This window comes from Micropterus salmoides, unplaced genomic scaffold (assembly GCF_014851395.1).
Source record: "Micropterus salmoides isolate LMB-PRFRI ecotype aquatic unplaced genomic scaffold, ASM1485139v1 Ms_hic_scaffold_10, whole genome shotgun sequence".
NCBI classification, from domain to species: domain Eukaryota; kingdom Metazoa; phylum Chordata; class Actinopteri; order Centrarchiformes; family Centrarchidae; genus Micropterus; species Micropterus salmoides.
In genome coordinates this window covers 33,104,280-33,116,389 of record NW_024040041.1, presented here as the reverse complement: position 1 = coordinate 33,116,389, position 12,110 = coordinate 33,104,280, and the positions used below count along the sequence as shown (strand labels likewise).

The following is a 12,110-nucleotide window of genomic DNA, read 5'->3' as shown; positions in this document are numbered from 1 at the left end:
ACTGTTTATATCTTTTTACTTAGAGATTTTTTTTATTAGGAAGTTTTTCTGTTATGCATACACGTCACATATCACAGGATATAAGCAGCAAAATCTGCTTTTGTTTGATCTCTTGTTACATATGCAGATTAAATCAAATCACTATTGAAATCGAAACCACACCTTTACCATTACATTTTCATTGAAACGTAACCCATTTCTTTATGCATGAAAACATTCTGAACATTATCTTTTAGGTCCTATTTAAATGGTTTCAAGATTTCTTCAGCTTGCTGTTTAAAGGGTGTATTATTTCATTTTTTCAACCTAGATTGGTTATGGCAGGGCAATACGCAACTTTAAGATAAAGAAAGTGGGAAGTTTCTACAGAATTACTAAGATAATAATAATAATACATTTTATTTGTAATGCACTTTACATTTGAAGCAAATCTCAAAGTGCTACAGTTAAGATCATAAAAGCAAGGTAAGAACATCAATATAAAATACAAATAGATAATGCAACAACTTGCAGGGTTAATTAAAACTCATACGTTCTGCTAAAAGTCAGATGGTCAGGGAGGGCATTACTGATCCGAGGAGCAGCTGAAAGCCCGATCACCCATGGTGCTGAGCTTAGTCCTGGGGGGAAGGAGGCGGTTTGAGTCACTGTACTTGAGTCACTGATCTTACTAGTATCAAATACACCGGCTGAGGTCTGGTCTGGTGTCCCTGCAGGTGGGACTCCTCGGAAGCAGACCGTGACGGTGCAGAGACCTGCAGAGCAGAGTTTCTCCCAGCAGTTTGTTCGACCTCAGCAGCTCCTGGAGGGGAAGGTGAAGATCAGCACAGAGAGACCCAAACTGTCTTCATGCTGTCTTTTGTTTTTATTAATACTTTTACTTTGTTAAAAACCGGGATTTTGAGAAAGAAATGTGTGTTTGTACTTTGGTTGTGATGTAGGATGCAGAGGCCATCTATCAGTGGCTGAGTGAGTTCCAGTTGGAGCAGTATACTGGGAACTTCATCACTGCTGGTTATGATGTTCCCACCATCAGCAGGATGACTCCAGAGGTGACACATTTTTTTCTGTGAAGCCTATAGTCTTTTTTTATCCATGACTTGTGTAATTGTTTAGTCCTCTTATTAGATTTCCTTTACCTAGTCTAAAGGCGTGTCAAAGGCAATCCTCCCAATAAAATGCATTGTTGTTATTATTATTAAAGACTGATCATTTACTCTGCAAACTCACAGGTGTATTAAAATAAGGTTGGACCTGGTTGTTTGTGCAGCATGTATCAGACGGCTGACATATTCTATTCAAAAGGAAAAGTTCTTTGAAATTTTAAAAATTTGTTCACACTCTTGATTGAAAAGGTAAGTTCTGATTAACTTATGTGTCACCTAATAAATTAAATGCAGGAAGCAAAGCGCTGACCCGTAGTTACATTTAAAGGCTCTGAAATATTCTGCCCCTCCATTAGTAAAAATGTTTTACAGTGGATTTGGTGTCATGACAGCCGATAATGTGCTGCTGTCTTTCGTCATGTTGCGTCTGCAGGATCTGACTGCCATCGGAGTGACCAAACCAGGCCACCGCAAGAAAATCTCCATCGAGATCAACAACCTGAACATGCCTGAGTGGCTGCCCGAGTACATCCCAGTAAGATGCCCAGCCATTTACTGAATACACTGACCTCTAAAACACTGTGATACCAACTGATCTGAGCGAACTGTTCTTTCTCACAGTCTGATCTGGGCGAGTGGCTCAGTGCCATCGGCCTCCCACAGTACCACAAAAAACTCTCAGAAAACGGCTACGACTCCATCAGCATTGTCAGAGACCTCACATGGGAGGACCTGCAGGAGATCGGCATCACCAAGCTGGGTGAGGACACTTCACATTCACATTTTGGCATGTGCTTGATAGGACTGTTGAGTTTTTTACTTGCATTTTTCCCCCGAAACGGTAAAAAAGACACCCCACATCCCTATAGGATTGGGGCTGGATAGGGGTGGGAATCTCTGGGCACCACACGATTCGATTACGATTCAAAGGGCTGCAATTTGATTATAAAAGTTTATCAGTGCATCTTGATGCATCATTTTACAGGATCCCTGGATAATTAATTTGTGCATTAAAATCCAAAAGAAACATCTCCTAATTAGCTTAAAAGGACTAGTTTGCATCCCTAATTTACTTTATTAAGCTCAGCTCCATGGTCCCTCATTTCTTTAACAACCAGTTGTCAGACTCTGAAACTGATGAATAATTATCAGGATATAGTCTACAGTCTGTGTACAGGACAGAGCTGCACACCAGTTTAGTCTAAGCTTGTGACTAATGTTCTCAACCCCTGATTAGTAGGTTAGTTAGTAATGACGTACAGCTGATAATTGTTACTAATTTAGCTAACGTTACATAAATAAATAAATATGTTTAGCATCTTTCACAGGACCCAATGACGCGTTACACATAGTTACAGTGACATAGTTCCAGCAGTTGGGGAAACTACAGACTTTCATTAACGGGACACACTGTGACCTACGCTGCACGTTTGGTTCTGCCACTCGCTCTCTCGCTCTTACCACACTCGCACAGTGTGCGAGTTAAAATTATTACTTGCGCATTGATATTAATTGATTGATTGTGTGACATTTTAGTAGGGTGGTAATTCATCCTGCAGCGGTGCTGTGCTGAATACAGGGGAAACACTGCTGGTCTCTCTGTTGTGCGCGCTCTGCAGACGGTACCGGCGCTGTACTTCCGCAAGTTCCGCCTTTTGCTTTCGTCAACATTATGTTATTATTTAACATTTAAATAATCGATTTTTAGACATTTGTTAATCGATTCATAATGTTCCACGTCTGCATCGCGATGCATTTAAGAATCGATTATTTCTCCCACCCCTAGTGCTGGATCAAAAACAGATAGATCCGCACACCAAGTTTTTTTTCAGTTAAACTAATTTTAATAGCGGTGACGTATAGAGCACCGGTGCTCCTTTTAACTGGGGCTACTTGGTGTATCTGTCTCAACTCTGAATTTTCCCTCCAGGTCACCAGAAGAAGCTGATGCTGGCGGTGAAGAAGCTGTGTGATATCCAGAGGGCGATCCTTCAGGCTGAATCTGGCCAAGGCACACTGCGCCGCAGAGCCCCCGGAGCCCTCCACCTGGTCGCCATTGAGCCGCCTGACACGGCAGGTGAATGCTCTTCCCCTCACACCCCAAAGATGCTGACCTTCCAGGACAGCGAGTTGAGCGCTGAGCTGCAGACCGCCATGTCCAGCCACTACGGAGGCTGCGAGGAAGGCTTGGCCATCAAGCATGCAGTGGGAATGTACCAGAGTCAGGAGAGCATCGACAACCGGTCCAGAGGCTCTGGACGCTCCCAGGAACCCCCCACTGCTTCCATTACTCCCCACAGCTGGTCCCAGGAGAGTCTGGACGGCAGCCCCGCCAAGGAGAGAAACCTCCCAGAGGGCTGGGACCAGAGGCCTCTGCAGCAGCAGACGCTGCCCAAACAGGTGCCTCTGGGCACAGCAACCGTATTTAAGTACCCGGCAATCCCAGCCAAGCCGAAACTGTCTGGATCTCGTGGCTCCTCCCCTCATGGCTCCCCAGCATTAAAGGGTTTCAGCTACTTGCATTCTCAGTGTGGCTCCACAGACCTGAGCTCATCCTCAAGGCCCAAAAACCACACCATGACCCTGACACCGCCCAAGAAGCGCACCCAGACCACAACCCGCTACGCTCTGTCGGATGGAGAGCCAGATGAGGACGACGAAGACCCGGCATTTCCATCTGGAAACCTGTCATCCTATGCCACCTTGACCCGCAAACCCGGTCGCAGCCAGCTGGCTCGGTTAAAGTCGAGTCCAGAAAAGAACAGCAACGTGGGACGCAGTCAGTCCTTTGCAGTGCGTGCCCGAAAAAAAGGTCCGCCCCCTCCTCCTCCGAAGAGACTGAGCTCAGTGAGCAGCACCACCAGCGGAGAGCTGAGCGACAGCAGCACAACATCATCTGCTGGCGGGGTGATGACAGACAGTCCAGTGAGCGTGAGGAGCATCACGGCCTCTTTGGAAAGCAGGTCAGAGGAGAAAAAACACCCAGGACCGAAACCAGACCTCGTCCAGCAGGCGACGCCTATGCCCTCCCTCAACTCTGCAGGGCAGGAGCCCAGAGAGGCTGCCGGGGTAAGGAAGAGGGTACAGAGCGAGTGTATTTCCACCCAGACCAGCAACAGCACAGAGCCGGATCAAGGGGTGAGGTCTGACTCGGAGGAAGAAGAATCAAAAGGTCGTGGACTGGAGGGGTCCTCGTCCCCTCAGAACAGCTCCAGTGAATGCATCCCCTTCGCCGAGGAGGGCAACTTGACCATCAAACAGAGACCCAAAGCTCCGGGGCCACCCAGGGCTGAGGCCGTGCTGGAGCCTCCAGAGAAACCAGCAGCCAAGAGCCTGGAGGTGCCCGAGTTTAATCTGAAGGAGTCGGACACAGTGAAGCGCCGACACAAACCCAAAGACAAGGAGCAGGAAGGAGGCTCCCCGAGCAGGGAGGGAACGAGGGAAGCCGGGTTAGAGTACGGCGGCAGCAGGCCTCCGTCCCAGGAGGTCAGTCTAAGGATCAGTGAGGCCAGTCAGCACAGGCCGGCCAGTCCTGCAACAGGATCTCCCATCAAACCTCCGCTCTCCCCGAAACCTGCCGTGGCCCCAAAACCTGTGCGCCACAGTCTACTGGCAGCACAAGGTAAGATTTTTAGGTTAGTGGTTTTGATGTGTATTTGAAGAAAACGAGAATGAAACAATACAAATTAGCCTGAATCAAGTCTTGCATTTAAATCTTGAATACAACAAAAAATAAAGTATTATATCCTCAGAAGCAGCAAGACATTTCTTCATCTTGAGAAAGGTGGGCTCACCAGTAATGACTGAACCTCCATCTCACTCAAACCAAAACAAACTGTACAGTATCCCAACTTCAAGTCTGCAAAAATCATTTACCTTGAATCTGACCAGAGCAGTTTCAAATTATTATGGGTTTTACAATGAACAACATGCAACCGATGGTCTGATTATTCCCATATCTGGAGGTGATCAAATTTCAGAAATGTCCATTTAAACTTTGGTTATGACCCAGGACCTGCTGCTCCTGACTTGGAACATGTTGCTCTTGACCTTGAATTTGTTGCTCCTGAAGAGCTACCAGTTCCAAGTCAAGAGCAACAGGTTCCAAGTCAAGTCAAGAGCAACCAGTTCCAAGACAAGAGCAACAGGTTCCAAGTCAAGAGCAACAGGTTCCACGTCAAGAGCAACCAGTTCCAGGTTCCAAGACAAGAGCAACAGGTTCCAAGTCAAGAGCAACCAGTTCCAGGTTCCAAGACAAGAGCAACAGGTTCCAAGTCAAGAGGAGCAAGTTCCAGCGACTTGGAACTTGTTGCTCTTGAGTTGGAACCTGTTGCTCTTGACTTGCAACTTGATGCTCTTGACTTTGGACTTGTTCTTGATTTGCGACTTGATGCTCTTGACTTTGAACTTGTTGCTCTTGACTTGCAATTTGTTGCTTTTGACTTGGAACCTGTTGCTCTTGACTTGCAAGTTGATGCTCTTGACTTTGGAATTGTTCTTGATTTGCGACTTGATGCTCTTGACTTTGAACTTGTTGCTCTTGACTTGCGATTTGTTGCTCTTGACTTGGAACCTGTTGCTTTTGACTTGCTACTTGATGCTCTTGACTTTGGACCTGTTGTTCTTGACTTGCAATTTGTTGCTCTTGACTTGGAACCTGTTGCTTTTGACTTGCTACTTGATGCTCTTGACTTTGGACTTGATGATCTTGACTTGGAACATGTTGCTCTTGACTTACGACTTTTTGAGCAGGGCAATCTTGCTAGTGGCAAGTCCGACTATGTTTTGAATGTATAGCGGCGGTGCGGGGCAGGTGACGGAGTGGTGGGGAAAAGGGATCACGGTAGTAATCTTTACTCATTACCATTGATGGCAACGTTGCCCTTCACAATTGCTCTAAAAGTTGCTCTGTGTATCATCAGCTTTAGAACTTGTTGCTCTTGACTTACGACTTGATGCTCTTGACTTTGAACGTGTTGCTCTTGACTTTGAACGTGTTGCTCTTGACTTTGAACTTGATGCTCTTGACTTTGAACTTGATGCTCTTGACTTTGAACTTGATGCTCTTGACTTTGAACGTGTTGCTCTTGACTTACGACTTGATGCTCTTGACTTTGAACTTGATGCTCTTGACTTTGAACTTGACGCTCTCGAATTGGGACTTGATGTTCTTGACTTACGACTTGATGCTCTTGACTTACGACTTGATGCTCTTGACTTACGACTTGATGCTCTTGACTTTGAACATGTTGCTCTTGACTTACGACTTCATGCTCTTGACTTTGAACTTGACGCTCTCGAATTGGGACTTGATGCTCTTGACTTACGACTTGATGCTCTTGACTTTGAACTTGACGCTCTCGAATTGGGACTTCATGCTCTTGACTTTGAACGTGTTGCTCTTGACTTTGAACTTGTTGCTCTTGAATTGGGACTTGTTGGTATTTTACTTGTTGCCGTCTCTTCATTAGCTGGACTCTCCTCTCCATCTGTGACCGTCACTGTTGGTCAAAGTGTAGCCTTCACCTCTCCATCCGCTTACGGGTCCCCAGCTTCGGCCCCTCAGAGTCCCTCTCTGACAGCAGCCAGGCCTCAGGTGTGTGTAGTGGGTCCGGGTCTCGTCCCTGAATCGACCTGCGCGACTGAGGGGGTTCAGCAAAGACTGGATCAGACCAGCACGTCTTTGGAAGCAGCTCTGATGGCTGTGGAGAGAAAACTGAACCTGGAGGACCACCCAGACAGGTAGGCATGAATAAATATCCTGTCACAAGCATTTCTGTCTGTGATGGGGGTCGGTTTTTGACCCCTGTTCTTTCTTTAGCAGTTTGTTTCATGATCATTACCGCTGCTCTCTGCCTTGCGCTTTCCACATAGTCACATGGAAGGGCAGGGAGAACCCAGAACAGAGCCATACCTCCAAACATAACTTTCTGCGGCGCAAATATCTGTTTCTTTGATGAATGTTGTCCTGACCGAAATATTAATTGTTTGTGATGTTTTCTCACTAGTGGATCAAACACAGTGAAGTCGGCAGGGACCATTCTGGACGACATCGGCAACATGTTTGACGACCTGGCCGACCAGCTGGACGCCATGTTGGACTGAAGACTTTTCATATTGGCCAAAATAAAAAAATATTCACCCTCAAACTCAGGAAGTGAAACAGAGAAAGAAACAAAGGGGGAAAGGAGGGTCAACCGAGAGATTTCCCCACTGATGTTGTACTCTGAACCATATGACACAGGCAGAGCAGCGAAACTCAGACTCCTGTGTTGTTTCTCAGCCTGAACACCAGCACTTAATCTGCACTGTGCTTCCTCAACAAGGTCCTTTACTTTAACAGAGAGTTGATTCTGGTTTCTGTACGGATAGATTCACTTTTTTAACCTTTTTAACGCTCGTGTCGTCGTGTCTTATCAAACACGAACCGAACACGGAGGCAAAACTTGGACCAGCGGTGTTTTATCAGCTCACTGTGAGGGAAAACTCCTCCACAGATTATTATGATTCTTGTCATATACAGTGAAGTTTTATCTTTTTGATGTAATAGTAATAGAGAGCCGAAGTCCTGACATCACTTCCTGTTCAGCTTCTGTTCCACTACCTTCGGTCACTCGGTGCAATCTGTCAGTCTTTCTGAAAAGTGTTTTAAAGCAGCATTATGTAAGATGTGTTTTTGTGATGTTGTGCCCCAAACATTTCAGCCGTAGTAAGTTCTGCTGTACACGTGCAATTGTTATGATTATATTACTTATGATGTTGCCAACGTTGCTAACAGCCAAACATCAAGCAAGACAAGAAAACAATATTACTGACCAGCCCAACAGAAAGATGGCCAGCTCGCCGTCTGTCCTGCAGCCTTTTATTTCTCAAAGCCCTCGCCAACGTCCGGCAGCCTCTAGCTTCCTCTGGCAGCGTCCTCTTCAGTCCCTTTGCTTCTGCCATTAGTTAACGTAACATCCATAGAAGCTGCCGAGCCCAGTTATGTTTCCCGCTCGCCCGGCTTTGGCTCGACGCTGTTGCTTGAAACTTGGGTGGCGAGCTAGCCAACAAAACTAGCAACAGCATACGACGAAAGAGCACTTAACAGTAACATTACCAATGTCTGAGTGTGTTATCTAGTAAGTTTGCTAACATGAACTCCAGATTTATAGCTAGCAGCTAAACCTCTGGCAGATTTTTCTAGAGTCGTCAACTTTGCTAACAGCCAAACATCGAGCAATCGAGAGCAACAACACAGCAATATTACTGACTAGTCCAACAGAAAGAAGTCCAGCTCGCGTTTTATTTCACGGAGCTCTTGCCAACATCCGGCCGCCTCTTGCTTAGTCTCTTTTGTCGCCCACTCGCCTCGGCTCTGGCTCGACACCGGGTGCCGCTCTCCACCAGCAGCAGCTTAATGTTGCTTGAAACTTGGGTGGCGAGCTAGCCAACAAAGCTAGCAAACAGCAACCGGCGCAGGAGCACTTACAGCAACGTTACAGATGTCCGAGTACGTTATTTAGTAATTTTTCTAACATCAACTCCAGATTAATAGCTAGCAGCTAACTTTTCTTTGTTCTTTATTTGGATTTCCATCAGCTGCAAAAAACAATCAAAAAGGTTCCAGAACAGAAATAAATAAAGTCACATCTATATTTTAAAGTTTTAATGACTTTTTTAATTTTTCTTACTTTTGATCTACCTGAATTAAAGTTAGTGAAAGGCTGCTAAAAACAAAAATATTTATTAGAGGCCAACCAATAAAACAACTGAGATCTAAAATTAACTAATTACGTATAATAATAATAATAATAATAATAATAATAATAATGATAATAATAAGATCATGTCTGTGTTTATAACAGCCGTTAAACGACAATTGAAAAAGAAAACTGAGAGACGGAGCCGTCAATAATGTTATCAGTGGTGTCATTGCATAGTTTGTCCACTAGAGGGCGCTCTGCAGTTTCCCTGTTCAGGGGACAGATTTTTAAAACTGCAATATGTCATGTAATCTTGGCGAGGTCTCGTAACTACACCCAACACACGTTAGGGATACTCTTTGTTTATGTTACGTGTTTCTGAAAAGAAGAAAAACAAACTACATCGGCCGATATATCGGATTTAAAAAAACTAAAATATCAAAATCAGTCCTAAAAATCCCATATCGGCCGGGCTGTAATAATAATTAAACAGTGTTATTATATAGTTCTAAATGATATGCCATCCATATCAAGACACACTGTTAGTGGTTATTTGTGTTGTTCTGAACGTTAATGTGATTTATAAAAGCTCTTTTCTTCCTCGTGGAACAGAACCTGGACCGGCTCTCTGTTCAGGCTCTATCCTGTCTGACCATTTCAAAATGTACCCTTGTAATATTTAAACAAAGCAAAACATTTATTTTATACCAAGTACTTTTAACCACGTGTAGTTAGCCACATGGCTCAGTGTCGGCGTGTTTGTGTTCTTTAAAGTGTTTATGAAGCTACAGCAAACCCGTGCTCAGTCGTGTCGTTTCTACAAAGGGAAGCATGTTCAGCTCATTTCACGTGTGGACTCAGTCAGTGTGTACATTCGGAGACATGTCGGTGATATACAGACTATTTTTTGATATTCAATTTAGCCAAATTAGTATTTAAATTAGACTTATCTAAATATATATATATTGTACACCAGAGGTATATACAGGAGCAGATATTAAACCAAAGTGTTTGTACAGATTTTCTTCCTCTGATATTTTCACAAACATTTCCTTTGTGCAGAACCCTGATCTGTCCTCTTCCTGCGTGTTACAAGATGTTTATGAAATGTTGTTTTCCTGTGCAGCGTGTGGAGAAAGTGTCTGTGTTTAGCATGAAGAGACCGTTAACTCTGGTGTGTGAGGGGGGTTTGTCCTGCGATCATGTGACCTCTGTGTGAATGAGATGCACATTATTTTATTTTTACCCCATCAGCTTTCCAACAACTCAGCCTCTGATTGGCTACTACCTCCGTCGGTTAAAGGGTAATGTCAGTATTTTTAAACCTGGGCTCTGTTTCTACGTATGTTGGTGTTGAAATGACTCGTAGGTACGAACAGGTTTGAATCTGCTCAGACAACAAACTCCTCCCCCTCGTGTCCACCGGCGTCTTCCTCCATGGACGAATCGAATGACTGTGGTTTGTTCTGACGTGTCTGGACAGTGTAATTGGCCGTTCTCATTCCCAGAGCGTCAAATAGCTACACTTTGTCACGTCTTTTAGCGTCTGGTATCAACGCACATGGCTGCCTTTAGCGTTATTGGTCAAAAGTCTGAGTAAGTAGGTGGATGGGTGGGACAAAAACCAGACTTTCCTTTTAGAGATTTTATGTACTGTAGCTGGATTAATTTAAGTTACTTAACTGAAGTAACTTATTTCATGTAAGTAACATACATTTTTTAAGTCGAACCAAGATGTTTTCCTAAACATAACCAAGTAGTTTTGTTGCGTTTTACAACGTTAGCCACTGGTTTCATTTTGAAAATCTAACTGGACGTTCTTGCTAACTAGACCGCGGAGCCGTCCGCGTCCAAAAACAACGCTAAAGGGTCTCTGCAAAGCGTCCACATTTGACGCTAACAGGTTGGGAAAAACAGTCTGAGCCGTGAAGAAGCACTTTTTGTGGACGTGTCTTCTGCACGGGTTACAAAACATTTTGTACCTGCTAGTTGTTTCAACATCAAAATATGTGAAACAGGGTACGAGTTTAAAAAATAGGGATTATCCCTTCAAGTTTAGGTTTAGCCAATCAGAGACTGCGTAGGCGACAGGACTTGACACAAAGCTGGTGGGGGTCAAAAACGCGTGAGACGCTCTCAGGAAAATCCCTCCTCATCCTCCATGTTCTGCTGCTCGCAGCTGCGGAAAATTTAAAAAGCCAAATTCAAAAGAAATCAAACAAATTAAATACACAACACGTTCTGATACAAGTGTTTGAGTTAATCAGCTGATTAAAGCTCTGCTAAGGTCGACATCTCTGTATTATAAACTCTTTATTCCAATAGTTTTGAGATACAGGAGTTTTGATTTCCATGAGCTGTAAGCCTTAATCATCAATATCAAAACGATTTATGTGTGTTCTAGCATATGGAAGTTTCACTTGTTGGATTAAATTACGTTAGAAAAAAAATTCTAATATATATATATATATATTTTTTTTTTGAGATTCACCTGTTTGTATTTTTTTATTTACTTTGTTGTAATTAAAGGAGACCTATTATGCTTTTCCATATTTTATGATTTATTTACAATGTAATTATGTTGGATGTTCATGTTAAACGTGGCCAAAGCTTCAGATAATGAGGTTAAAGTATTTAAAGAAATCCCTGTGAGCAAAAATCTCAGATTTCGTCCTGTTCTGAACGCTCAGCTTTGAACTGATTTTTGTACCAATAGCTCCGCCGGAGTCAGACGGAGCCGCTGTTCCATATATGGTCATTTTCTCCCATAGCAACGGCACGGCAACGCTCAGTCTGCCTGTTCCGCCCAGCGACAACAGCAGCCTGGTAACATGCTTCAGGTCTTGGCCAATCAGAAGACAGTGGGCTTTGAGAGGGAGGGCCTTAAAGAGACAGGAGCATCTACAGCTTGTTTCAGACAGAGGCTGAAATGAAGGCCTGCATGAGGAATCAGTATAAGACAGAAAATTATTTTTTTGAACTTGAATCATGCAAAGCTGCCATACAGGAGTCACAGAACTACAATATAGGACTGGAAAAGCAGAATAATGGGTCTCCTTTAAATGAAAAACATTTGGTGTAAGGACTGAGCTTTTTGTCTTTAACACCTGGAGGAATTTTTGCATGATCGTGATCATGATTGCACTGTGGATTTGGTTGAAGTCTGCAAGCTGCAGAGCCCAAAGTAACCTTTGTGTTGCTGTAGATGTTTGCTTCTCAAGTGTGGAGTGGGACCACTGTTGCCTCCACACCTGACACAGCACCAACTACACCTGCAGATCTCACCACTGGGTGTTTTCAGCCTCGGGGGGGGGGGGGC

General features: G+C 44.1%; 1 protein-coding gene across 5 annotated transcripts in view; it reads left to right on the top strand.

Moving 5' to 3' along the window:
* Positions 1-10,994, top strand: part of LOC119895441 (caskin-2-like) — a 96,194-nt gene extending 85,200 nt beyond the window's left edge. For all 5 annotated transcript variants that reach the window (XM_038708604.1, XM_038708596.1, XM_038708578.1 and 2 more), the window contains 7 exons: positions 717-814; positions 942-1,052; positions 1,540-1,641; positions 1,728-1,866; positions 3,037-4,728; positions 6,578-6,848; positions 7,115-10,994. In XM_038708604.1, the coding sequence (XP_038564532.1) occupies positions 717-814; positions 942-1,052; positions 1,540-1,641; positions 1,728-1,866; positions 3,037-4,728; positions 6,578-6,848; positions 7,115-7,211 (2,510 nt within the window). In that variant the 3' untranslated portion in view covers positions 7,212-10,994. The remainder of the gene's footprint in view (positions 1-716; positions 815-941; positions 1,053-1,539; positions 1,642-1,727; positions 1,867-3,036; positions 4,729-6,577; positions 6,849-7,114) is intronic.
* The last annotated feature ends 1,116 nt before the right edge of the window (positions 10,995-12,110 follow it).